General features: G+C 44.2%; 1 protein-coding gene across 1 annotated transcript; it reads left to right on the top strand.

The window, feature by feature from the left end:
• The first annotated feature begins 2020 nt into the window (after nucleotides 1-2020).
• Nucleotides 2021-26966, top strand: apbb1ip (amyloid beta (A4) precursor protein-binding, family B, member 1 interacting protein). Its single transcript, XM_030099305.1, has 14 exons — nucleotides 2021-2235; nucleotides 7110-7169; nucleotides 8208-8292; nucleotides 10316-10599; nucleotides 11799-11876; nucleotides 15815-15974; nucleotides 21251-21372; nucleotides 22276-22350; nucleotides 22467-22610; nucleotides 23085-23195; nucleotides 25123-25221; nucleotides 25311-25425; nucleotides 25540-25601; nucleotides 25808-26966. The coding sequence occupies exons 2-14, from the start codon at nucleotides 7110-7112 to the stop codon at nucleotides 26471-26473; spliced, it is 2061 nt and encodes a 686-aa protein (XP_029955165.1). The 5' UTR covers nucleotides 2021-2235; the 3' UTR covers nucleotides 26474-26966.
• Nucleotides 26967-27050: the final 84 nt, after the last annotated feature.

Raw genomic sequence — 27050 nt, 5'->3', positions numbered from 1 at the left:
TGGTCTCCAGGGAGGAAAAAATAAATAAGAAGAAGGGTTAATTATAAGGCAGTAATGCAAAGAGAAACGGGAAAATGGCGATAGCAGGGAGAAGACGTGGTTCCTGTGTCTTTATTTTGCATTAATTTCCTCACATTTTTAACCTCAGTTCAGCTCAATGAGCGATCCATTTCAACTGTAACAGGATAATACAAAAAAACAGAAGTGAATTCTTGTTTTTTGGCCCCCCAGGTTGACTCAAGGACAAATGCAAATAAATAGAGCTATCTGTGTCTGCATGGTCAGATAAGCACCAGAGGCTATTCATAGCTTGACAGTTTGACTCTCCTTGGTTCCCCTGAAGATAACTGACCTTGTTGCACCACCACGGTGTCTCAAGATATCACTTCCTGATTTTCAACGATGAAATATAGCAATTTTACTGTATCCACAACGTGAGAAAGGGCTTTTAGCTACTGGAGCTCGTATTTAGGTCCTAAAAGCTGTCTACTTATCGAAGAAAATATCAAAACAGCATAAATTTAATCCTGTATAGAGTATTATTTTCTCAACTTTCTACTTTCTCGAGTTAAAAGACTGGACAGCTTCAAATCGCTGTGATGAAGTTAATCCCAGGATCAGACAGGTGTGGCTTCAAAAGATGTATGACCACAACTGGACGTTGCTTAAGATCGGGACAATTAAAGGCTGCGTTCAGACTGAAGTATTTAATCTGAAGTCAGCCGAGTTTTCTTGTTTTAGCTGTTTGGTGCAACAGAAAATGTGTTGCTTGGAGGCTGAGCGCCTCTCACCTCAAGTCTGCCCAGCGAGAGCAAAGAAGGTGTGAATACAAATGGTGAACATACAGCACTGTAAATAACTACTGAATCTGTCAGTTGTAACTATTCACTCTGTCATGCCATTAAATCATAAAGATGTTTTTAAAAAAACATTTATAATTATGTATTCATTTTGAATGTGAAACATTTATCATGTGTTTTATGCTGATTTTATGTCTTTTGCCCCTCAAATGTCAAGCTTCAGTCTGTCAACATAAGTTCGCTGATAAAATGTGAATTCTGTAGTTTCAGTGTGGGGAATAGTGCAGCCGGCATCTCCCCTCAGGTCATGATGCTGCACTGCAAGCTGTTCCCAGGCCAACCGAGAGACGTGACCATCCAGCTGGTCCTGGGCCAGCGTGAGGATTTATCCCAGTTGGAGGTGTCTGCTCCACATCTGACAGAAAGCGACCATCGTGATAAAACCCCGATCAGCTTCGACTGGCCGATCTGCATGTGGGACGGCACCACCGAGCTCCTTCTGGGTTTACCCCTCATAATGCAACACAACTATTAGAAGGCTGAGCATGTTGGTGTAAATCTTGAAATCCAGTCTACATATATATTGTGCTATCTGTACAAGTTAAAAGTGTTCTGCTGGTATCACGGAATGACATCAGGCTGCAGTAACTCATCGTGACTATGTGAAGACATGCAGCTGGGTTACAAGTTCACTGGTGTCTTTTCGGGCTTTGTGAAGCAATTTAAATTCAAAATATTCCGATATTTCTTCAAGCAAAGCTGAGCGCTGTCGGCCGGAGCTCAGCTGGAGTCTGGTATCCTCCAGCACTGTGACGTGCCACACTACCACTCCTGTCTAAAGACCTGCTGTAAATCAGTTTCACTGAGGTGAATTATTAACCGAGACCCGCCACGCTCTTCGCGCTGATTCAGCCGTTCTCTCGATCCAGCTGAGAAGCAGCAGCTCTTTTTTTTCTTTTTTCACTCCTCGTTTCTCTAAGAGCTTCATCATCCAGTCAACTGCCTGTCAACTTGTCTCCACTGAAAAAAAAAAAAAAAAAAGCCACAGCAAACTTTCTGTTCTGGTCCTCAGCCCCCGCCGCCTCCCTCCCCGGCCACGGGCTGAAGGAGCTCCGGGGCAGATAAGGAGCTCTGCTCAGGTGGGGATTGGCCCGGACAGGACTGTTGTGAAAGCGCGGAGCTCTCGGCAGGAATGCAGTGACAGGTCTAGACCTGAACTTCCGCATTGAGCAGGAAGAAGTCAACAGTCAGCGAGCCAGATGCGGTCCTCATCAACACACACACACACACACACACACCCAGATCATCTGCCTGCTCATGACCGTCCGCTTCTCAGCGTTGAGCCCTTTAAAGAACAAGCTTTCAAAGGGGAACTGATGTCTCAGAAGATATCCTGAAACTAGCTGCTGAAACAAGGATTAAAACTTTCAGAAAGGTGAGTTACATCTCTATCAACTCGGAGGCGGAGGCTTCAGTTAACGGTGAGCTGCTTTTCTGTGGCGGCGAGGCGAGAACATGGTGTTTGCCGGAGACTTTGACGGTGAGCATTGTGTTGGTTGCGCCAGGCCACGCCGCAGTGACCCCGTCACGGCTTCTATGTGCAACGTACGGATAGTAGAGTTGTAAAATCTTGCTCAGACAGACACGTTCGACTGGCTGAGATAAGAATCCTCCAGATCCGTCAAACATTTGACATGAAACAGTGATTGTCACAAGATATTTTCCCTCGCATGAGATGAGACTTAATAAAACTGCATTCCTGTGATAAGACAGTTTTAATATGTTTCTTTTTTTTAAGGAAGGACTTAAGGTCTTGAAGGTTCTTGTTTTCTCTCCAACTGGGTGGACCCCGCTCTTCTTTCAGACCGCTCTATGACTCAATAACCCCATGAAACCGATAGGGCTGGCCTCCTGCTTTAAAGCTACTGGCTCCGTCGGTTTGTCACTGATGAGAGGAACATTTTGTACATTTGGCCCTTGAAATGAGATTAAATCACAGAAATATGAAGTGAATTAGTTGCTAATCATGTAATTGAAGGTGTCGTTTTTGGAAAGAAAGAAGATAGAAGGAAAAAAAAAAAGGCTGTTTTGAGTTTTCTGAGTGTTGTCAAGTGATAAAACAGCAACTTTTTGGTCAATGACTCACATGCAGCTGGTTTAGAACAGAAATAATGCAGTTGTTTGGTGTTGACAGTAAAAGAAGCTTCTGCAGACATACGAAGAAAGAAAAAGAAGGTTAGCTTTGATTCTTGAGTTCTATCTTTTGGGTGCTGAGTCTCCAATTTGCTTTATTGTTCACTCTGTACAGTGTAGTTTATACATGCTGATAAATCAAATATTTCTAAAAGAGCAAAGGGATTGTGTTTTTCCTCTTCACAACAACAGTGTTTAAAAGTTTTGAGACCAGAAGTGCATAAGCGTGACCTTGGGTGTGCTCCCGGTGCTTATTGACAGGAATGGAAATGAAAGCCTTGTTCTCTGCATCTCACCTCAAACAGAAGAGGCGCTCCGCGGTGTCTGTTCGGTCTGTTCGTAGAAACATGTTCGATTTAAGTGGAAAATGGAGCTCAGACTTCAAAGCAGAAATAACTGGTCTGTGTCCATTAGTCATGCTGGTTGTGCTCTTCCAGCAACAACAAAAAACCCCTTGTATTGCTGATTTAAAGAAAGGAAAAGTTTTTGGGGCATGTGAACTTTATTTTGAAAGTTTTTTTTTTTTTTTTTTTTTGCTGAAAGTACTGTGGTCACTGGTGTTGCTTTCATTTCTGGGTGTTAAATATGTGGCTACTGCCAGTGAGGCTGTGAGTAATGATCAGGGACGAGTGTTAACAAACCTCCAGTCGATTATAACAAACTCTACCTCCAATACAAACCAGCAGCTCCTAGAAGACGGTGTATTTCATCACATCAGGGCACAGCGAGGCCAGCTTTTCATCTCCGTGATCACTAATCTCCTGGCATGATCGCCTATTTCAGTTCCTGAATATGACTTTTTTCAAATTCTGCTATAACAATACTAATAAGGTTAAAGTGATGTTCACACTTTCTCTTTTGTCTCATCATGTATTTCAGAAGGGGGAAATACTGTGCTGCAAATAAGACCACTGAATTTCACCCGTGAGATGCATTCAGTGCGTTCACCCTTTTCCTGACATGACATTAAAACTCGCACCCTGAAGGCATCTTGAGCGTTTCCTGTGAGAGTTCACAGTTAATTGTGTTTTCTAGAGCTCAAGATCAAAGGTACCGAAACCACATGTCCCCCTTGCACCGAGTCGACTGCAGCATGCGTCCATGAAGCTGAAAACTATGAGCGGCGAGCTCCAGTTGTGCCGTTTCGGCTTACAGGTGGCTGTTGAGTCTTCTGTCACCATTTCCGAAGCCATTGCAACACGCGGGCGGCAGGAAGTTTACTCCTCACCACTTCCTCGTGAGAATGAACAATTTAGCATGAAGAAGGGAGGAGTGGCGGACTCGCACGCTCCCAGAGAGAGAAAAGCCTCAAATGCACGTCACTTGGAAATTATGCAGCGGCGCTCAAAGAAAATTCTGTCAAAAAGGAAAACACAATCATAACAATCTGCTCAATCTGATCCATGGAATCAGGAGATACACACTCTCTCTGACAAGCGCACATGCTCTCTCTCTCTCTCTCTCTCTCTCTCTCACACACACACACACACACACACACACACACACACACACACACACTCGCCATCTGTTCGCCGCTGGAGCAGTATTGATCCTGAGCGAACTCTCGCCTGCAACACAATCAGTCACATTTGCCTTTCTCCACAGTGTGGCCGAGGGGTTTACCTCGGGAGTGTTTCCATCCAGTCCCCACAAGCGATGTCTTTTCTCTGGCTGGATGTAAATGTTGACAAGCAGATGGGTAAACAGAGAGCTTCACCTTCACTGAAGTAATGCTTGCATGTCTAAAGCGCCACAATAGCAGTGAATTTGTTATTGAAGCATTTCAGGAGAGGATTTCATTGAAATCCTCATTTCACTGAACGCCACACTGTAGAGACAGTACTACAGTAGCAGAGAGGAAGGCCGGAGAGTCAAACACATGGCTTCTTTTAGGCTGAAGCCACATCAAACAAACGTTAAGACCGAACCACAACCATGACTAATTTAATGTGAGGATGCCTGGTGCTTCAAAACAAAGGTGGGACGAAGCTCTGTGTGTTTTTAGGACAGTCAGAGTGTTTCAGTTCACACTTGACTCTGTCCAAAATCCCCTAAATCCAGGGTCTGCAACTTTTATGACCAAAAAAAAGACATTTTCACGATTTTACACCAAATAAAATTGGTCTGGAGCCTCAAAACATGATAATTATCTGAAATAAAGAACAAACATCTAATAGGCATGCAAAAAGTAAAGTTACATGAATAAAGCTCCATCTGTTAGACATATTTTAGATGTATTTTGTTAAATGTTTAGCTGTTGTGATTTTTAAAGGATTTTTCTCTGAAAGCTTCAGGGAGCTGCTGGAGGAGCAGCAGGATCCAGACCCCTGACCCCAATGTTCAGACAGTTGTGTGCTCTTTGCAATTGCTCTGAACTCTTAAACAGAAAACTTAGTATTACACAAGATTTTGATCTTATCAGTGCTCAACTTATGCAATCTGAATAAACCATGAGAAGGCGTCTACCTAACATCTACAGTCACACTTGATCAGTCTGGCTGCACTGACACAAAGTGGAAGTGTGTGAACACGTTCAAACTCAGGCTTCAACAACAGGGAAGCTTCCAGTTTATCACACTCTGAAGCAAATTAGGCTGCATCTGCTCCCTGAACTAAAATGAGCATGGCACTACTGATTTAGGGTCAGATGATGAGACGTGAGTTTATATTTTTCTCACATATATGTGCGGCTCAAGGTGGTATTTTCCTACCAGAGAGAGCTAAAATGTCAAGGCGTGAAAATGACTCATTCACACTTGGCTTCAAAAAGCATAAAAATGGATCACCTGAAGGTCCGGGAGGTTGTTGATCTTTACCGATCATTTGAACAATGGATTACGGCTCGAAAAGTTGAAGAAAGATCTTCTCCTAAAAGCCACAGCTTTCACCAGACGTGCATGCCAGACGATATAGGTATGTCTCTGCAGATATCATGAGGATGTCGGAGGAAGTAAGCGACCGAGATCATATGTGACTTGTGTTACCTGTCTGCGATTAGCAGAAGTGAACAGCGGTATGAACTCCGTGTGACACCTTCACTTTCCCCGACAGCTACCCCTCTGTAAGTAAAGAAAACACCAGCTCTGTTTTGACTGCACATTCTAGACCATCATAACATTTGCTTTGAGAAATGAGGCTTTAAATAATACATGTAAGAGAGACAGCGTGCTGCACATGATTACAGATGTAAATCTCCGCTGAGTCTGCGGGAGTTGTTTTCAGGGAAAGCACAGTCGCTTCAGCAGCTACTTAAAACTCAAATAATTAACCTTGATGATGCTGACGTTTCACTCCGTGCGTCCAGGTCTGAGCTGAAAAGAGGATAAATCAGTGAGAGTCGGTTCTGAGAGCCGATCAGCAGACTGTAGTTTGGAAAATTATGCAAGCTTGCATACCTTGTGCTGTCAATGGTTTCACTTTCATTAGAGCCGAGCGTGTCTCAGGGATCAATTTTTATGGCGTCGAAGTCGTTAAGTTTGAGTTTTTCCAGACTAAGTGATCAAAGTCGGGCCATACTGGTAAATATATTGATGGAAACAAACTCTGTGTGTTCAGGTAATGTGAGAAGATGCAAGTGAGCGAGGGGAAAAAAAACAAAACAAAACTGATTTGCTGAACTTTTCAAAAGCCCGTCACATCAGTGTACATTAAATGAACCAGCATATGTCCTGGTGGAGCGATTGGCTCGGGCCTCTCAGCTGCAAAGATTCGATTTGCTCTAATCAGAGAAACCTGAAATGAAACGAAATCTCTCCAGGTTAACATTTGCAGCAAGACACGACAAGCTCTGGCAAAAAAAATGAATGCCTGGAAGCCAAGCATACATACCTTTCCTCTCCCCGTCTGGGCCGGAGATGTTTAGTGAAACAGCACAACCGCAGGGCAAAAGTTACAACTGCACTCGTCTCAAAGAGCCGCCGCCGCCGCCGTGCAGTGTAACAGCACACATGCGTCTAACAGTGGTTTTCTCCCTGGAAATGGATTCGTCTCCTCGTTCCTCACATTCTTTTCCTGCCATTCAGCCCGACTTTCTTGAAGGATTGAAAGAAAACAGCCTGCAGTTTGAGCTGCAGACGTCTCTTTCTTGGTGCCTGATGCTTGCTTTGCTCCTTTCAGATGGACGACGTTGACGCCATGTTCAGCGAACTGCTGGGGGAGATGGATCTCCTCACACAGGTGAGCGCAGGCTGTCGCCATGACAACGACAACACATGACCATGCAGGCTTATAAGAGAACACTGTACAACTTACACATGTATTAACTTAAGTTACTTAAGTTTTGATAGCAGGCATTACTTTTGTTAAACATGAACAGTGGTTGTCCCTGTTGCCTCGCAGCAGTTCGGAGGCTGTGGTGCTTCTGTGTGGAGTTTGCATGTTCTCTCTGAGCCCACATAGGTTTCTCCTGGGTTTCTACAAAGTGTATTCGGTTGATTGGTGACCGTAACTTGCAGTCTGGGATTTTCACCCCCTCCAAAACCTAGCAGCAATGAAAAGAGATTGACACGAAAAAAGGCAAAAAAAAAAAAAAAAAACCTCACACACAATGGTTGTGATTAGTATGTCTTAAATCACTGTAAAATGTGCCAATACAATATAATTTTTGGAAAGTTTCTGCACCTCATTGCCATAGAAACATTTTTTTCCTGGCTGCCCATCGATATTTTCCCTCTTAATACCTTGTAAGAGCTTTCCTACTTAAAAACGATGACAAATTCACTCAAACCCTCCATCCGTCAGCGAGACCCTCTACACTGGCAAACACTGCCGTCTCAGTGGGGGGAAACACTCTGTGGTCATTCAACAAGCATGAATTACACTTTCTCTCGAAGGAAAGGTCAGATGGCAAGCTCATGAGCCAGCAACAGATTACACAGTTTCCTCATGAAGGAAGGAAAAAAAAAAAAACCCTGCTGATCACTTTGATGTTGTTTTCCAGCCTACCAGTCTTTTTTTTTTCAAATCGCTTCACTTTTGCCCCAAGAAGGCTTCGTATTGCACGTACCGTGAAAGCTCTGTTAGGTGAAACGCCTAAAAACAGATGTAGCATCAAACGTAACCCAGAAAAAAAAACCCTTACATAACGTTTAGGGACAGTCTGCGTTTCAGAGGGCGCAGTGCGCTGCAGACCAGCTCTCCGGGGAACTTCGCTCACGCACAGAAATTGCATTGACGCTCTCATAAACACGCTGCCTTGTTCATTCTTCCTTTCAGAGTCTCGGGTGCGACACAGTACCTCCTACGTTCCCCAGCAACACCGAGGAGGCCAACTTCTCCTTCGGCTTCAACGACCTGAACGGTGACTTGACACTTCGTCTGTCGTCTGTAAAAACGGCGCGGCGGTTGAGCAAGGCCACGAGTGTCGTGAAGAAGCTGATGCAGAAATCCTCCGCTCGGCCTGCCTGGCACTGTATCTGACTCAAAGACGTGATTCCAGACAAAGATTAGGGTCTAATTACTCCCTGTTTGCCTCTGGCTTTAATCGACGGCAAAAAAACAAGCAGTAATAATCTCAAAGCAAGGTCACAGATTCTGACGCTGCTCGCACTTTAACTCCCCTCCTTCCCCCTGTTGTCTTTTCATTAGACGCTTTTCAAATTGCCTGCCAAAGCTTCATAACAAAGTTTTGTCTCGGAGGACTTTACAAACTGTCCTTGACATAACTGAGCGATCAATCTCCAATACATGCTTTCATTTTTTCTTAAACACTCAAATTCTCCATCAATTACCAAACCGTGCGCTGAGCTGGACGCTAAAATAAGCAGACTAATACACTCACAGGTGCTCGGCTAACACAGTGTGCTTCAGGAGGAGCGTTGACAGCTTTTGCCCTGCATGTTAATGAGATTTCTAAAGTTATAGTAAACTTAATGCACAGGCTGAGAGTAGCGATTTCAGCGTTAAAAGTCATTACGAGAAAATAATGTTCATTGTGATGAAAACGTGGAATCATCCATGGAAATATGACTTTCAGAAATATTTCACATCGAGTATATCTAAAAGCTTGCAAATTCAGTGCAACGAGACACTGGGAAGTATCAGACTTTAATGAAATCAGAATACTCACAAAGGAGGAACAACTTTTCATCTTTCACTGCGTGCATGTTTGTTTTCCTGTTTTCTGTATTCAACAGTCTGCTGACACGCTGTCAGGGAATATTTCCTCATTTGGTTGATTTCGTGTGTACAAATAAAAAGATGGCATGTAACCGGTTACGATGAGCTAGCTTTTTAGCATAAAGGGTTCTACTCTGTGGAAAACAGACGTCAAGTTCATTCCCATTTGTTCCCCGGCTCTCCTCCTCTAGATGATCGGTTCCAGACTGGAAACAAATACAGTTTCCAAAAACAATATTCTGAAACAACTCACTGACTGGAGGGAATGAATGATTGACGTTCAAATCTTTGAAATAATTTAACTGATAAAGCATATATTTGCAGATTTTTTTTGTCATTATCAATGTAATGTTTTTTAAACAGCGGTAATTTACAAAATTATGCATCCAAAAGGCTTTACTCTCTGAATGCTGCATAGAAAGCTTCATATCACCCCTGTTTTCCAACAACTCCTCTGAGTTGGTCCACGTCCTCAAACCCAGCTTATATATTCCAAAATAGACTGGAGAATCAACAATATATGACATAAAATATGAGCATTTTTTATTATATACATGTTAGCTATTCAGAGTAGGACTCGAGAAGTTGAAACTGCCTCCAACTCCTTTCCAAACATGTGGAAATTCATAAAACAAATGACTGTTTTCTGAGTGGTTTTGGGTGCGTTTTTTTTCCTTTTATTTTTTTCCCCTCTTTTTATCTATTTATTTATCTAATTTTGTTTAATTTAAATCTCACTGTCCTTTACCCATACAGCTATGTTGGGGTCCAGAGACTTCAGCCGTCCTCCTCCCAGCTCTGGACCTCCCTTCCCCTTTCATTCGGAGCATCAAATGCTATGAAAAATACAACAACAACAACAACAATAATGACGATAATAATAATAATAATAATAATAATAATAATAACATATAATTTTATAGAAGTAGCCCAAACACTAAAAACTATATAAAAAAACCCAGTAGCAGTAACTTCCTCCTCAATACACCCAGTCTTTATTCCTCTTTGACAAAGTAAAGGGAAGATCAATAACAGCAGAGGAGAGAAAAGCCTCAATCTGTTTGATCACAGCCAAAAACACAAAACCAGAACTTGGTCGAGAGAAGAAAGTTGTGAACATATTGAGGAAAATGTTTTAGAAAAAGGGAAGTCGGTATTTACAGAGCGTTGTGACACTTCATGTGATGTGCCCCCCCCCACACCAGACTCCCTCCATGAGCTGGAGGACAATGATCTGGACGCGCTCATGGCCGACTTGGTGGCCGACCTGAACGCCACCGAGGAGAAGCTGGCGGCCGAGATTCAGACCCTGAAGGTGCCGTCGCCGACCCAGTCCGACCTGCCGCCCCCGCCCAGCGACCTCAGCGTCCCGCCGGCCCCCTCCTTCGCCTCATCCTCCTCACCCTCCAGCAGCAACCGCAGCAGCACGGCCTCCTCCTCCGCCTCCCCGCTACCACCCCCGCCTCCCCAGTCTACGAAACCCACCAAGGTCAGTGGGCCTGCGGCCGATCCCGGCAGCCTCTCCGTTTCCTCTTCACCTCCCCACCACTGGGAACCGATCCAAATTGCAAGAAGTGAAAGTTTTAATCAAGGCTTGTCGGACTAATAGTGAATCAGTTTTGGTTGCAGCCGTTTCAAGGACGACACCACAACGCCGAAGGACAGAAAGTTTAGCAGGGCTCTTAAAATATGATACGCAGGAGCAGAAACAGAGCAATAATATCACAATCTTTCCTCTTTTATTGGCGCCGTGTCTTGGTTTACTACGAATAAGTGCTGCCTAAGCCATGCGTGACAGGGCAGTATTACAAGAAAAACATCACCAAGCTCCCAGCATATAAATTTCTTCTGCTTTTTTTTTGTTTTTTTTGTCTTTGGAAGAATGGTACCGCTCTTATAACAATCGGACAGTGAGATCATAGCCAAGTGGTTCCTGGATGGAGGCGTCTGTTACAGTCGGGGAGACTCGTGAGGCCAAACGGCAGAGCGAGTCTGTCTGGAACAGATCAAACGCCGGCGGCCTTGAGGAAAGTGTAGCAGGATCAATAGCATGAAGGGCTGGAGCGAGGCAGGCGCACCAGACGGGAGCGTATGGCTTTAGCAGAGCTTGTTACCTCATCCCGGGGTAAAAACACCAGCTGTGCCGAGGCACGGAGTGCGTCACTGCGAGGCAGACCTGCACGAGTTCGTTAACGCTGGGCAGGATTTAGACGTGGGCACCTGACTGGGAAGAACAAAACTCGGAAGAAAATAGCAAACCGTCCCTGCTGACGGACATCTGACAGGAATATGAAAGTCAGTTAACCTACCAGCCACAGACTCTTCAGACAGCTCTGATTCAAACCATGTATGTTTAAATCGAATTATCGATGTTCTGCCGTCTCCCTCAAATTTAATTAATTCCTGAATTCTTTTCAGGATTATTTGGTTTCAAGCGTCCGGCACTTTGTTGAAATTAAATGAAAATCTTCCTCAAAAAAGTTTAAATATTCCTCCAGAGGTTATTGAGATAATTGTGCGGTTTTCTGTCATGAACTCAGAGAATTTGAGTCCTGATTTCCTAAAACTGGTTCATCTGAGGCACGGCGGTAAATCTGACTCGTAAAAGGTTGTAGCAAGTGCAGACGACAGGACGAACATCTGCTTTTCTCCACATCCTCATCCTGTATTGTTGTTCGACCCATTCAGGAGGAAATTGAGGCGCAGATGAAAGCGGACAAAATCAAACTGGCTCTGGAGAAGCTGAAGGAAGCTAAAGTGAAAAAGGTAAGACGAGCGCACGCCGACTTGGTGCATTGTCCTCTGATCTGACATCCGCTGGCAGCAGTAAAGAGACGGAGAATTACGGCTACCTGGACGTCACCGTAAAAGACTTAATGGTCAAACGTAGCATGGCTCTCTCTTCCTTTCTTTCCTTTGGAGGAGCTATCAATCACAGTAATGGATGGCTACTTTCATCCAGCCAACATCCTGCAGGACGGCGCGGCTTCCTCTGTGTGGACATTTTCTCATCTTCAAAGCGGCGCACAAAAAAAGCACAGACTGTATGCAGAAATCTGCGATTTGACACAAACCCAGCCTAGCTCCACGCCGAAGGCGCTCGGCGCTTTAATCATAGGTTACGTGAGCGATGATATGACTGGCAAGAGTTGCTTCACGGAGAGCTCTTTGTGGGTTTTACTACTTTGATGGCATATTTTCCTGTTTGGATTGTAATTACTTTTTTTTTTTTTTTTTTTTTTTCCAAAGCCTGAGATCTGAAAGACACAATCAAATAGCTTTTTCAAAGCATGATGTGTGTGTGTGCGTGTGTGTGAGCTGAGGAAACGCAGACCACTGCCCACTTCCTGGAGAACATCTGTCTGCTGGCTGTTAGACGCGGAGAAGCAAGGTGCATTTTCAGTGGTTTCAGCAAAAGATTCAGCGGTTGACTGCCATCGAGTTTCAGAACAGAGTCGGTTTCAGCTGCTTTGTTTTGAAAATACTTTGCTCTGGACTGCTTCCCTGAAACTCACATTCAACATCAAGAGGGAAGCGAGTGGCCGACCTACCGGTTCTGTAAAAACTCCTCAGCCTTCCGAAGCTGGATCTGTTCCCAGATGAGAGAAAGTGTGAAGCCATGTGAGCAGTGCCCTGCTCCACAGCCGGACTGACCTCAGCCAGCAGCAGGCAGGGGGAAGCAGGACAGCACAGACAACAGTAGGGGTGTCCTCAGATAGTTGACGATTCGACGAGTCGTTCGAAGGGGCCTGATTCGACTACCAATCACGCAGTCGAAGCATCGAAAAAATGTGATTATTAAACGAGGACCATTCCATCACAGCTGTATGGGGGTGCTGAATGACTGATTTTACATAGAATTGTTTGGTTTTTTTCCCCAAATAAACATGATATAAAGCCTATTTGATATACATGTTAGCCTATCAAATATACTGTGGAAAAATTTACTTAACTTGTAGTTTTATTCAATATTCTATCTATTTAGTGTCTGTGAATCAACCACCATGGTGAGTGGCACAATCCCATTTTGCGCAGAGCTCCGTCACAGAGCAGCATCTCGGTGGTGATTTGGCTTAACTTTAAAAGTCTTACAATGTCGGAAAAAAACAGAACTTCAGACCAAGTCAAAGATGATCCAAAAAAAGTCAAATGCAAATTGTGTCCTTTCATATCACTTCACAACAACATGGCTTTCCACCTTAAACGGGTAAGTTGCCAGATAATTGGGCTATTAAAAGACGGTTCTGTTACTCAATTCTCATTTTTAATGCTGACTTTTATTTCGTTTAATTGTAATATTTTAGGTTATTATTATATTATTATTTTTATTTATCTAAAAGGCTAATTCTATTTAATTTAGTGTTTGTTTTTGCATGGATGTTGCGCTGCGAAACAGACCGACACAGTGCAATTAAGCCTTTCATTTAATTTAAGCAGATAATGTGAGAAATTGTTTAGCCAAAAAATGTGAGCTTATCTGCAGAGATTATAGATACAAATAAATAACATGTTTAGCCCGTTTGTTAGAAGTGGGTTTGGTTCTGGTCATTTGAACTATACTTCATTTGTTTGATGTTTAGAGTTACCGACGCTTTGTTCCAGTCTGTGTTTCAGTGTGTAGGGAAAAAATAAATGTTGTTTTACCTGCGCTGTTTTTTTTTTTTTTTTTAATTATTTGTATTTTTTATTATTATTAGTGCAATCAGGGCCGGCTGTGGGTATAGGCGCCCTGACGCTCCGTGTGCTGTGTGAGCACCGCTCTGCATTGTGCTGCGCTGCTCCGACTCCCCGTGTAGGCACGCTCTGCAGCGCCCCCCACCCCCACCCCCCCCCCCCCCCCCCCCCCCCCTGCTCCGCCAAACAAGATGATAGATTCGACTATCAGTCGACTATTTGCAGAATCGGACGAATCAGATTCGACTATGGAAATTCTTAGTCGGGGACACCTCTAGACAACAGAGAGGAAATTAATAAAGAGCCAGAACGGAGTGACATGGGAGCTGATGCATTAAATCTTTTGGAATAGAAACAATATTTCAGTGGCCGTGCACTGGTGGATAAAAAAGTTGCACATGTAAAGGCTTTACTTTATGTGTCACTCAGAACACCTGCTGCACGGACAGTTCTAACCTCAATTTTAATTCTGCAGCGATGAATGTCATCTAACCTCATTCTCAGAGGCATAGCGTGACCTTAACATGCACATAGTGCGCACAACATTTTTTTATTTTTTTATTTGAAGTAATACAGCTTGCTTGCTTGTATGTGTCTGAAAAAGCAAGGTAATAAATTACTTTTTACTGAGCAAAGTGCTGTATTGTTACATTCGGCCATGCTAAGCTGGCAGACGAGCTGTGTAGGGATTTTACATGTACAGCAATTGTGCTATTGGGGTAAGCACTATTTCTTTCTATCGGCCTTTGTCAGGTGACGTAACGCTTGCCAAAGCTGCAGAGCATTGTGGGGGACGAATCGCCATTTTGGGTGGTCACTCGATGTAAACAAGTCCGCATTGAGCATGGTCTTTGCGTTTGACGTTAGCAGTGATAAAATGGGACACTCGTCTACATGACTTAAACATTAATTAGAAATGTTTGTCAATGACGTTTGTGAAGTTTTCTTGACTCTTTGCCTCTCTTAAGCACAAAGAGTCTGCCAGAGAAGGGGGCGTGTCTGCCGGTTAGGCCACGTAACTGACAGACAAGTGTGGACACCTCGCCAAATGTGGACAACGGACTAGTTTTTCTGGCAAATTCCAGTCTGAGTGGACAGAAAAACGTCCAAAACACGGTCAAAGTAAATTTCTCAAGTCCGTCGCCCAGTGTCCAGCAGGAGCTCCCGGTGTTATGTGGTTTAATAAGGCGACAGCGTCTTGTGTTGCGTTTGTGTACAGAGCACAGGCGAGTGAGGAGCTCCCCACTCTGTCTTCCTCTCTGGTGTCTTTCTGGTAGAATTACAGAGTTATCTGCAATACAAACTGCATTGTTTTGAGTCGCTGTGGAGGCAGACACACTGTTTTTACCCAAAATGATTCATATTTCAGGCAAATTTAGGCTTCAAGCTGCTTTCATCCAACCAGGAACCTTTTTTTTTTTTTTTTTTTTTAACCAGAAATGAAACAGGCTTCTTCCAACAGTTATTAAGATGATGTACAAGAAGCAAAAAAACAAAAACAAAAACAAACAAACAAAAAAACAACAAGTTTCTCAGCTTTTATCTACATTTGAGCAAAAAGTGACATGTCCAGAATTATACACACACTTCTAAATAATATCTTGTGGATTCAGAAAATCATCAGTGATGAAGCTTCATCTGCACATCACTGTACAGCAATCAAACTCTTCCTACAGGTATAATTACTGAGCAGCTTTTTATGTCTCTTTTGACCATTCATGATCAGCCATGTGCTCCAACTCTTCTGTTTTCAACATGTCCTCTGTTTAGTCCTCATAGAGTGTCTCTCTAAAGAGGGGACACCTGTCTACCACTTGGATTTTAGGGTGTGCCCTCATCAGAGGGTTTACTGCATAAATTATTTATTATTTGACCTCAATAATCAAATCATTGAAAGATACATTTAAGCAATATTCGTGTTATTTTTTCCATACTTTTCTTTCCCCTGCTAATCTAACTAAAAGTGGAACATTATCATCTAAATCAAATGATTCATATTGAAGCATGTTGGTGTGTTTTTCCTCCCTCAGTTGGTGGTGAAGGTGCTGATGAACGACGGCAGCTCCAAGACCTTGATGGTCGACGAGAGACAAAGCGTCCGGGAGGTCCTGGACAACATGTTTGAGAAGACTCACTGTGACTGCAGCGTGGACTGGAGCCTGTGTGAGACGAACCATGAGCTGCAGCTCGGTAAGTTAATGCTCTGTTAGTCCTGAAAGAGAAAGGAAAAGTGGGAAGTATGGACGATGTCGAAAGATTGGGTTTGACTGTTTATTGGATGAAAAACAATATTTGGTAACTTCCTATTTTTTCACTTTCAAGGAAAATCAAAACGTTGTGGTACAGACTGAATATGTTGTACAGCTTTCACTTCAAACATCTCATGAGTCACAAACGCTTGTGTTTCACCCCTTTTGCTTTGGCTGAACTGAATGTGGATAGAAAATGGTGAATACAAATTAAAAAGTGTTTGATTACATGCACTCTGAGTTACTGATGAAAATCAACCTGCCCAGACATGTTATAGTGAATCATAATCAGACAAACTGACTGACATTTCATTTATTAATGGTAAATGCTCAAATAATTGTGATTCTGGTCCATTTTGCACTTGAAAAATGATTTTGTTACATATTAATAGAGGATTTTGCAAACTTTCAAGTTTTAAATGTCACTAGAGTGGCAAAAAAAGTTAATTGTCCTTGGATAAAACTTATCTTATAGCCAAAAAGGGCTCGGTTAGAAGTTAAAAAATTCTTAAAGTTGACTAAAGTTGAGTCTTTTTGATCTCTCTCTGTACCATAATCAGTCTTTCACCTGTTTTAATCTGTGATGTACATAATGTCAGGTTTAAATACTGAGTAATGTCATTACAGTTTCATTCTTTCTGCTCCACTGTATGTCCTACACGCATAAACACCAGTGGTGGTGCACATTGGGACACTACAGAAAACATATCTCTCAAGAGTCCATTTATTTTTTATTTGATCAGTAACAACAAATAAAACACCACCATTCCCGGCTTCACACTCACTTGCCCACATTGCTGCTGTAGAAATGTCTCTGAGTCAGTAGACAATGGAATTTTCAGACTTTTTTTTTTTTTCCTTAAAAAAGCCAAATCATCTGCAGCTCACATCTGAAGTCAGTCTGGCTGGAAAGCGTCACATTATCATAATGTATTTCACCAGAGCAGTCCAGTCATGTGTGGCTCTGGACGGCTATATAGAGACGTGTGTCATCAGCGCGTTGTGAGTGATGCTACGTCACCTGATAGCTCCACGGAGAAGTCACACACACACACAGACACACACACACACACACGGGACGGTGTGTTTGTGATGTGGGAGGAACTGTTGGAAAATAAATCCTCCAAAGCTTCACGTGCTACGAACAATCCATCAGCGATCTGCGCTGCACTTAAGGCGCGGCCACCAGTTAATAAAGCGCCTCAGATTTTCAAAATGTGCGTTCATAACGTCTGCTGACAAATTAAGTGTCTTCAGGGGAGTCGTCTGGTGCACAGAATGTTTCTTTTTCTCTATTTCGAGAAAGAGTTTGGAGTAAATCAAAGCCACACCGAGGCTCAGTTGGCCGAAAGCACAGAAACCGAGATGTCGTCGTTTTGTGGCACGGCTTCACCGACGAGTCACTCGTGGGTGACGAAGTGCAGAAACGCCACAAGCATGAGCGCCGAGCGAGCAGCAAATATATCAACAAAACCAGAGAGGCCTCGGCCCAATGGAGCTGGATTACCGGTGTAACAACACAAGCCTTCACCGAGCTTTTATATGAATTGTTATAGGCTCTCTCTCTCACACACACACACACACACACACACTCGGGGTGGGATATATCATCTCGGTCCAGATGATGGACTGTGTTTTTATTGGCACTGTGGCAGCCACACTGCAGCGAGCCCACAATGAAACACTGATCTTGCTCCCATCTATCGCTCTATACCTCCTCCTCTCTCTTTTCATACTCACACACACACACTGGCGGTGGAGACAGGTGGGTTTAATTTGCTGTATCGGACACTGTCAGTCATCCTCCCTGTCACGCGGAAATAGAAGCCTTATGATCTCAATCCTGCGTCTGAGCCGCCTGTGCTATATTTACTCCACACCATCTGCTTTCTCTGTTTTCTTACAACGCCATGAGATTGCTACGGAGGTTATTCCTACTTTCAAGCATTTCAATCTTGCATATCACGCACGGAGACTCGATTCACTGCCCCCCTCCCCGCAACAGCCTTAATGAAATACCGGCGGTAAAGCCATTAACCCAAGTGAGAAATAAATCCGAGTCAATATCATTCAGCTTTAAAAATCCTTCAAGAAATTATATATGCAGCTGTGATGCACAAAATTAACGGATTAGCTCAGAATTATTGCTTTTTTACCCCCCCCCCGTGAAATTCCACTTTGAGACAAAAACAACAAGAATGTGTTAGTTCAGCTTTCTGCTTCACATCCATCCAGCAGAGAACTAAACGTGTCGTTCATCCGTATAAACGCAGCGATTTTCTCAAGCACTGTAGTTCGTGGAATAGTTAATCAAACTCAGATGAACAAGCAGTATATAGTACATATATGGTAGTCAGATCTTTGATTTTGAGAGTAAAGTATAGCCACCATGTGATGGGGATCAGGTTCAGTCTCCACCGTGACTTTAGCTTATTTTTTATTATTATTATTATTATTTTTTTTTTTTTTGAAGTAGAAAGTTCTCTGACACGTCAGCGCCGTCCCTGATTCAGTGGTTTGGACTGTTCTGAGTGTGTGTGGACTAAAGCTTTTTATGTCAAAACAACACTAATTAAATCTCCAAATCATATAAACTGTTAAGCTGGTCGATGATATTAATGTCTTTGCTCTTATAAATAACGCTGCTCTTTATCTTCCCCCTGATTCACACCAGCTGTGACTAAGACATGTTTTTGGGGTATTGTTGTTTGTTTTTTTTCCATCATGTGTTCGTTGCTCTGCAGTGTCTCCCTGTAGTCTTCGAGTAGAGGAGGAGTTTGTCGATCTTGTTCTTTTTAACTAGATTTCTTTGAATTTTGTGCCTCTAATGTCAGTGAACTCCAACACTTTAAAGTGAAACAAATAAATTAACTGTCGTTAAATGACTGAAAACTGAAATTTCCAAGAAAAAAACTGGTTTTCCTTTAAACGCTCGTATTTTGTCTTTGACTTTTACAGCATCCAAATTACAACAAAGGACTTGAGTTTGCGTTTTTGTTGGCCAATTGTGCCGAACTTATGTCACTCGCAGCATTTTTCTTCAGGAAATTTCACAACTTTGAGGATGACAGTGTGACAGATATACTGTCAGAGTTGAGCAATGTACATGAATTAGAGATTTACACTTTTATGTGAAGCTTGATTCATTGTTTCAGCTTATTTCTGTTACACTTGTAATGAATTAAATCCCCAAATATTGTATTTTAATGAAGTTTTTTCTCTTCATGCTGATTTCTTCATCACACACTCTTTTTTTTTTTTTCCGTCTGAGCAGTGGGAGCAGAAAAACAAAAGGAAAACAAGTGCAACGGGCAACACTTTAACCAAATGACAGTTCATGTTTAAATTAGCTGTCTGACACACAAATTGCTATTTAAAGGCTGCCAGCCAAGCAAAAAAAAAAAAAAAAACTCCTTGATGTAAGAGGTGACTGACTCATGGACACGAGGGGCGACCGGTTCTGTCTCATCTCTGACTGAACAACACACCACAGCTTCACGCTGGAAACCATCCGCGCTAAAAGAAACACACACACACACACACACACCCACTCGGGCGAGTTAACGTTTGTTCCGACAATCAACATCACAGCCGACCTTCAATTTTTTTACCAACAAAAAGTCCCGGCGGGTCACGCCCAGCGGGGATCTTCAAACAGATCCCCGCTGTTCGATTCCGCCATGTGCTCGCCGCGCGCGCTACCGTAATGCCCCACGTGGCCGGAACACTTCGAAGAGAGTGACTCCGTCCAGCAAGCAGAGTCGCACCACGCGTTTAATGATTGTAATACTCGAAGCTCTCGTCTGGATCCCCGGCTGCAATTTCTGTAATGCCTACCTCTGCCCGGGTAACCTGTAATTGGAGGTCGCGGCTGAACTCCAGCCCGGCGTGACACCGAGTGTGTGTGTGTGTGTGTGTGTGTGTGTGTGTGTGTGTGGGCGGATGGGAGGTCGGGGGAGGAGGAGGGACGTCCGCCTGATGTGTTTTTGAGGTTTAGAGCCTTTTCACGTCTTTCCAGCACAGAGGGGAGGCTTGTGTTCCGCCGGGCCGGGCCTTAATTCAGCCCATTTGCGACACGCAGTCGTACAGCTGTGACTTCAAACTGTTCTCAGATCAGCTGATTTAAAGAGCCTGTGACAGAGTCTCGTGCACGCTGAGCCGCTCCAGCGTGTTTTAAAGCGCGAAGGTAAAGACTGGGACGTGTGTTTGACTTGAAATAATAATGTGCTGTGGTAAGAAAACAAACAGGAGACATTTTAATCTTCCAAACTATTTTTTATAGCCGACAGCAGAGAGATTAGCTGGATTTACTGGCGAGGTGGAGCGACGGCCCATACATTAACTGGATTACAGAGCTGCGCTCATGTACGTGGACACCAGCTTCATCTGCATTTGATTTTTTCTTTATTTTTCTATTTAGCAAAACTTTGATAAACTCCTTCCAGTAAAGCGACTCTGTTGAAATGACCCCGTCACCGACGCTGTGTGAATAAAAAGAGAACTTGAGGAGCAGCTACACGGCGGCAGACTGGACTTCCTCTCAGCTCGGCCTTCACAATCAGATTGCTGTGTGTGCTGAACTTTCGCCGGAGTCCAGTTACAAACTCCAATCACAGCCTGTTAGCTGTTGATGTTTGTGCCACTACTGCAAGTTTTCCTCTAAACATGCAATAAATGAAAGGATAAATGTGACATGAAGTCCCACATGAGAGGAATACTGGAATAGCTCTCAAGAAGGATTGACTGCTTTTAACTTTATGAAAACTTTAAGAAAGAAAGTGAACTTCGTGTGGATTGGACAGACATAATAAGATTATTTTTTGGCCTCCTGCACTTCAACCCCCCCTATCTTGTTCCTGCCAGCTGTGTTTGACATGGAAACGAAGAACAAGGAGTAAAAATACATCTTAGATTGGAGCAAAGACCTCGAATGAGACTGAACGGCCAAGAAAAAAGTAAAAAAAAAGGAAAGAGTTTGGTGGTGTCACGCTCTGTTCTGGCTTCAGGACCCGGTGACCCTCTGCTTCTTCAGTCTCCTGCTCTCATCCATCATGACCTGATGGGCTTGTTTTCACTCTGCAGGCCTTTCAGCTATTTATAAACCATCTCATCACCAAATCCACAGAGACACAATCGAATCGCATCAACCGGAGCCACTTTGCGGGGTTTGAAGTGAGCAATCTGAACACTCCTCGCTGTGTTTTCTCTTTTCGGCAGAGCGGACGTTCGAGGACCACGAAAACATGGTGGAGCCGCTCCTGGCGTGGACGAGGGACAGCGAGAACAAAATCCTCTTTCAGGAGAGAGCGGAAAAATTCGAGGTTTTCAAAAACCCACAGGTCAGTCAGTCAGCCCCCCCTCCCTCCCCCCCTCCTCCTCCCTCGCTGGAGAAATCAACACTGGCTCGCTTCACCTCTCTGAGCGCAGTCACACTGAGTGATCAGAAGTGATGTGAATGCGATATCTCAAAAGTCCAGCGCGGGTTAAGTTCCTTTTTCTTGGCCCCAGTTTGTGCAAATCTATCTGCACACTGTTTCAGCTCAGCGCCGTCTGGCTATTTTCACCGCTGAATCGCTGTCTGAGTTATGAGACGTCTTTCCTCCGCGCAGGACGACCTCTCGCATTCACGTCCTCGCTGCAATATATCAGACAAAAACAGCTCCGGGCTAAAGACAGTGGGATCTTGGCATGTTTGTTGATATAATGGGAGCCCTTTATAATCTCCGAGTATTTAATGGTTTCGGTCTGTCGGAGGAGACGAATAGTCAGGCAGGGAAAACAGCCTTTAAAAGCGCTCCATCATCTCTTCCTCGTGCTCCTGTGTTTTATACAGCTCGTCCTTATGGATTTATTGTTTTACCTTATGACAGGAGCGACCGAACGCAGCTCCCTCATAGGCTCAGGGACAGAAGAGTGGGACTCTGGGGGCTGCTGGAGGTTTCAAAAGATGCTGTGACTGGTTTATTCTGAGGTTTTCCTTAAAAGTATTTACTGCAGGAAATACTGAAGGATTTGTTGGATTTTTAAAACAGTTTACGAACATAATAGAAAGAATTAAAGCTAATACATGTTCACTCTTCACTGACTGTACAAAGCTCTGGCTTTCCTGTGTTGTGGAAAGGACAAAAGGATCCAACACAGCGATCCATAAAGAATTGATTTTTCCTCGTGCATGATTAAATATCGGATTATACAGGGGTTTTTTTCCAGCCAATAATGTCTTTCATGTTGGATTTCTGCAGAACTTTTATCTGTGGAAGAAGGATAAGAAAACTCTCAAAGACATAAAAGACAAGGACAAAGAAATATTGATACAGGTAAATAAAGGCGCGCGCACGCACACAACACACACAACACACACACACACACACACGTCTGTAAGGTGGGAGTTTCTTTTCCATTGACCTCTTTACCCCCATTTTCACCTCTGCAGGAGAACTTTTGTGGGACTTCCATCATCGTGCCGGACCTGGAAGGGGTGCTGCACCTCAGAGAGGACGGCAAGAAATCCTGGAAGCCGCGGCTCTTCCAGCTGAGGGCCTCAGGAATTTACTACGTGCCCAAAGGGAAGACCAAGGTCAGGGGTCAAAGGGGGGCATCGTCAGAGGGCCAAGGGCAGACGATAAAGACTCCTCTGGCTGTTGAAGCTCTAACGTGAGCTTCATCCAGCTGAGTAATGAATTGTGGGAGATCTAGATATACTTCTGCTATGTCAACTGAAACTTTAATGAGATGTAAAAATACATTTTCTTTCCGTCTTTTCATGGGACGACCGAGACGCAGTGTTGAGTCTTTCTGCTTTATCAGCGCCGCTCTTGTTTCACGCACTGCTGAATGTAAGCAGGACTCCTGCTCCCTGCTGATACCTTCACTGTACTCACTGTGTATCTTAAATCTCCTGGCATCTCACCGTCCAACATACCAGCCGCACATTACGCTCCACTGCTGCGTATTCCCATCAGTGGGCACAGTAAACATCAAAATGTCAAAAAAGAGACCACAGAACACACCTGTAATGTAATGCTTTCTTTTTTTTTTTTTTCTTTTGCAGTCGTCCCGTGACCTTGTGTGCTTTGTTCAGTTCGACAACGTTAACGTCTACTACGGAAAAGACTTTAAAAATAAATACAAGGCTCCGACAGACTTCTGCTTTGTGCTCAAGGTAAGTTATCTCACCTGGAATCAAGGCGTCGCTGAACTGTGCACGTGGTAAACTCAAGCAGACCTGTGGGAAGCAAAAATGCAAATATCGTTTCACAAAAGATGGATCATTTGAAGACCGACTGGGACTGAAGAAATCCTGCCAGAGGCTTTTACTGTGAAAGTCCTGCAAACATGAGGCCTGTTTCACCTTTAGAGAAAGAACTTTTGATTTAATCTGTCTCCATTGTGTCAGTTAGTTTAAAACTTGACTTATTCCTGTTTTATGGAGATTCCATCTCAAATATTTCACCCAATATGGGACGCCATTAACGCCCTCCTCCCATCAGAAACCTCCCTCCGTCTTCCTTCATCACAAAAATCACATCAGGCTTGAACTAAACGTCTCCTCAGGTAATAAAAGCTCTGAAATACAACCTTTTAAAGACACTTCCCATCTTCCTATGCCTGCTGCATTCTTCTATTCCCGCTAATGCAGAACTGATTATTTTAAAGCTGTGTGTGTGTGTGTGTGTGTGTGTGTGTGACTGCACAGCTGTTCTTACTGGAAATGTAAAACGCGATAAATAGTTTACATTTGGAGAAGTGAAAGAAGACGTTTCAACTAATTTAGCCAAAAAGTGGTGAAAAAAAAAACAAAACTGCCACTGTTACTTTTTTTTCCCCTCTGAAAGCACAGTTTTATATATTTCTTTATACTAATTTATTGCAGCGGTGCTATGAATTTAATTAAAAAGGTATTTTAAAATTGGGAATAGCGGCCGTGATGTGCAGCACTTCCAGCACTCATTTAGGACTCAGAAGTGCTGACACGTCAAAAAGCTGGGATGAGATGGGTTGGTGGAAGGGTCTTAAAGGGATGTGAAAGTCTGCTTTCTTTCTTTTCCCCTATCTCGTCTGGGAAACACTAGAATCAGCACAGACCATTAGACTAGATGTTGAGGAGCAGAGCCGAAAAGAGCTTAGAGAAGCAAAGACGCCGAATTACCTTCAAGGGACGGAGCCAATCCTCAAGGCTCAGGTTGAAGGGAAAAAAGATGCTGCTGCAAGGGCGGAGGAAATGACCTGCCAGGGCGGATGTGTCTGAAGGCCGCCCCGCCTCGGAGGAAGGGAAACTCGGTTAAAGATTCCTGAGCCGTGGATGGCTGGAAGTTGACGGGAGTGAAAACTGGAGTCGCTTTCAGCTGCTAAAATGTCAACAATCAGAGTGTTTTGACAGGCTGGAGAGGCCGAGCAATCAGTTGTCTGGTAAATACAGTGAGCGGCGGGCCGCCAGCTCCATTATGTAACACCATAAGTTTTATAACTGCTATCAGCTCCACTTCCTCCTCGGGGGGGAGAAATGAACGCTGGATCACTGCTCAGGTTTGCATATTGCGGTTGGCGCTTCGTCTGTTTGCGGGCATGAAAGTCAAAGCAAAAGCAAACGGAGCATCAATCCTGCCGTTAGAATGGAGTTTCTCTGGACGGGGAACACGCGCTCCACTCTCAGACGTCTGGTTTTCGTTCACTGCCGCACACACTGACAGATTTATGCCACACAACAGAAACTGGATCTATAAATCCATTCAGCTGCCGTTGCCCTTTGACTCCTCACTTTTGGAGCTGCTCTGCCTCCTTGTGGTCACACTTCAAATACAGACTCACTGAAATCTGTATGTGATGCTGGGGAGTGACTCAAGGCTATTCAGCAGAGTTGGTGTATATTTTTGGAAACTTCTAATGAGGAGATCACAGAGCGTTTTAAATAAAGAAGCTGATTGCAAATTTTTGATATATATTCCTGTCATTGAGCAGTGATTTCTCCCCAGAGAAGCTTCAATCCAGAATCGAACCAGTTGCTCAAATAAACAACTGATTGCTCAAAACAGTCTTTAATTTCTGATGTTCATGTCCTATAACACTCTCAATCACATATTTATCTGCAGCATCCTCAGATCCAGAAGGAATCTCAGTACATCAAGTATCTGTGCTGCGACGACGCCTGGTCCATGAACCTTTGGGTGACGGGGATCCGGATCGCAAAGGTAAACCTGAGCCGCTCCGCCCTTAAAGATAAAACGCGTTAGTCCCGCCGAGGCAGCCGCAAGCATCAGCTGTGATCTGCTTCTTCTAGTACGGCGCATCTCTGTATGAAAACTATAAAACAGCGGAGAAGAAGACGGCGATGAGCTCCATTTGGTTCAACCGCAGCGCTCCAGCCGGCTCCAGTCCATCGCCCACCATCACAGGTAAACGGGACAGACATTTCCTCTTTAACTGCAGTGGTTCATGTTTTTTTTTTAAATCTACTTATTTATACCTTTGTAGACAATTCACTCTACTGTTTCTCTGTTTTCTCGTAGCCAAATCACAAAGCCAGGCCAACGGACACGCCGCGAAGCCTCCAGCAGGACCCACTTCTCAGGTAAACTGCTCTTCTGTTTAGGATGGCGGGATATTTTATAAAGTCAGGTGAAGAAATCAGTTTGATTTTCATCTTCAGGGCGACGCTAACGAGAAAGAAACAAATAGTTTGTGTTTTGTCACCTGGATGGAATCAACCATCTTACCGGCAGTAGCTTCTAGTCTCAGTCTCAGTTAATGTTTTTACTTTTCCTTGCCTCTCCTCAGGACTTTGGAAGTTTACCCCCTCCGCCCCCACCCGTATCTGGGTCGCTCCCTCCGCCCCCGCCAGACCCGACACTCCCTCCTCCGCCGCCGCCTCTGGCCGCGAAGAGCTCCCCGAAACCCACTCTGCCCAGGAAGCAGCTCCAGGCCAACTTCCCCCCTCCTCCGTCGATGATGGACAGCCTCCCCCCTCCTCCGCCGCCTCCGCCCATCGACGACGACTGTGAGGACCCTCCGGAGTTCCTCCCTCCTCCACCCCCGGTCTCCGGCTTCGGTTCCCTCCCACCTCCGCCGCCAATGAACTCCTTCCCACCGCCGCCTCCGGCGGCCGGCTTCGGGGTTCTGGACCAGTCTCTGCCCCCTCCGCCGCCGGATCCCGGCTTTTTGCCTCCGCCTCCACCACCGCAGCCGGCGTTCGCAGGGGGAGGGGTCCCTCCGCCCCCTCCGCCCCCTCCTCCACCTGCCGCCCAGCCCGTCGGCGCCCCACGGACACCCGCCAAGCCCGCTGGCTCGCTCAAGAAGAGGCCTCCAGCGCCTCCAAAGAGGACTACACCATCTCTGCATGGAGGAGGAGGAGGAGGAGGAGGAGGAGGAGGAGGAGGAGGAGGAGGGGGGGACTTCATGTCAGAACTGATGCTCGCCATGCAGAAGAAGCGAAGCGATCAATAACCTCAGCGCGGCGTCCGTCCTGTATGAATATGAGAAAATCTGCACCGACTTAATCAGCCTTTTTCTAGAAGATCAACAGATTACATCCCTGCAAGGCATCCATCCTCCTTTCCTTTCTAATTAATCAAAACAACAAAGACTTTCAGGATAATATTATATACAGTTTTGTTTGTAAAGGATTTTAGACTCCATTGAATTAAAGCATAAAAAAATGATGAAATATCTGAGTTGTTTTTATATATATGTATGAAACCTATTATTGTACATCAGTGATGCTCTCACTGGATGGTGTAAATGTTGGTATTGGAGCGATGTAAATACTGTACAAACTCCAGGGATGATACTGTTCAGTCTGTGTGCTTTCAAATGACTGTTCCCTGAATAAACTCTCATAAATACATCCTTCAAATCATTGCTTACGGTAATAAATACAGGAACATTTTTCTGTGTTGAATAGAGTTGGTCGGTGTTGCAGAAACAGAGAATTCCGGCTGCGACTGGCTGTTGGAAAGAGAAAACCTCTTAAATGACGTATCGGCGTAGAAGCAGCATCACCCTGGGATCACATTTCATTATC

Source organism: Salarias fasciatus, chromosome 9, assembly GCF_902148845.1.
Source record: "Salarias fasciatus chromosome 9, fSalaFa1.1, whole genome shotgun sequence".
Taxonomy (NCBI): Eukaryota; Metazoa; Chordata; class Actinopteri; order Blenniiformes; family Blenniidae; genus Salarias; species Salarias fasciatus.
This window is presented reverse-complemented; position numbering and strand designations above follow the sequence as displayed.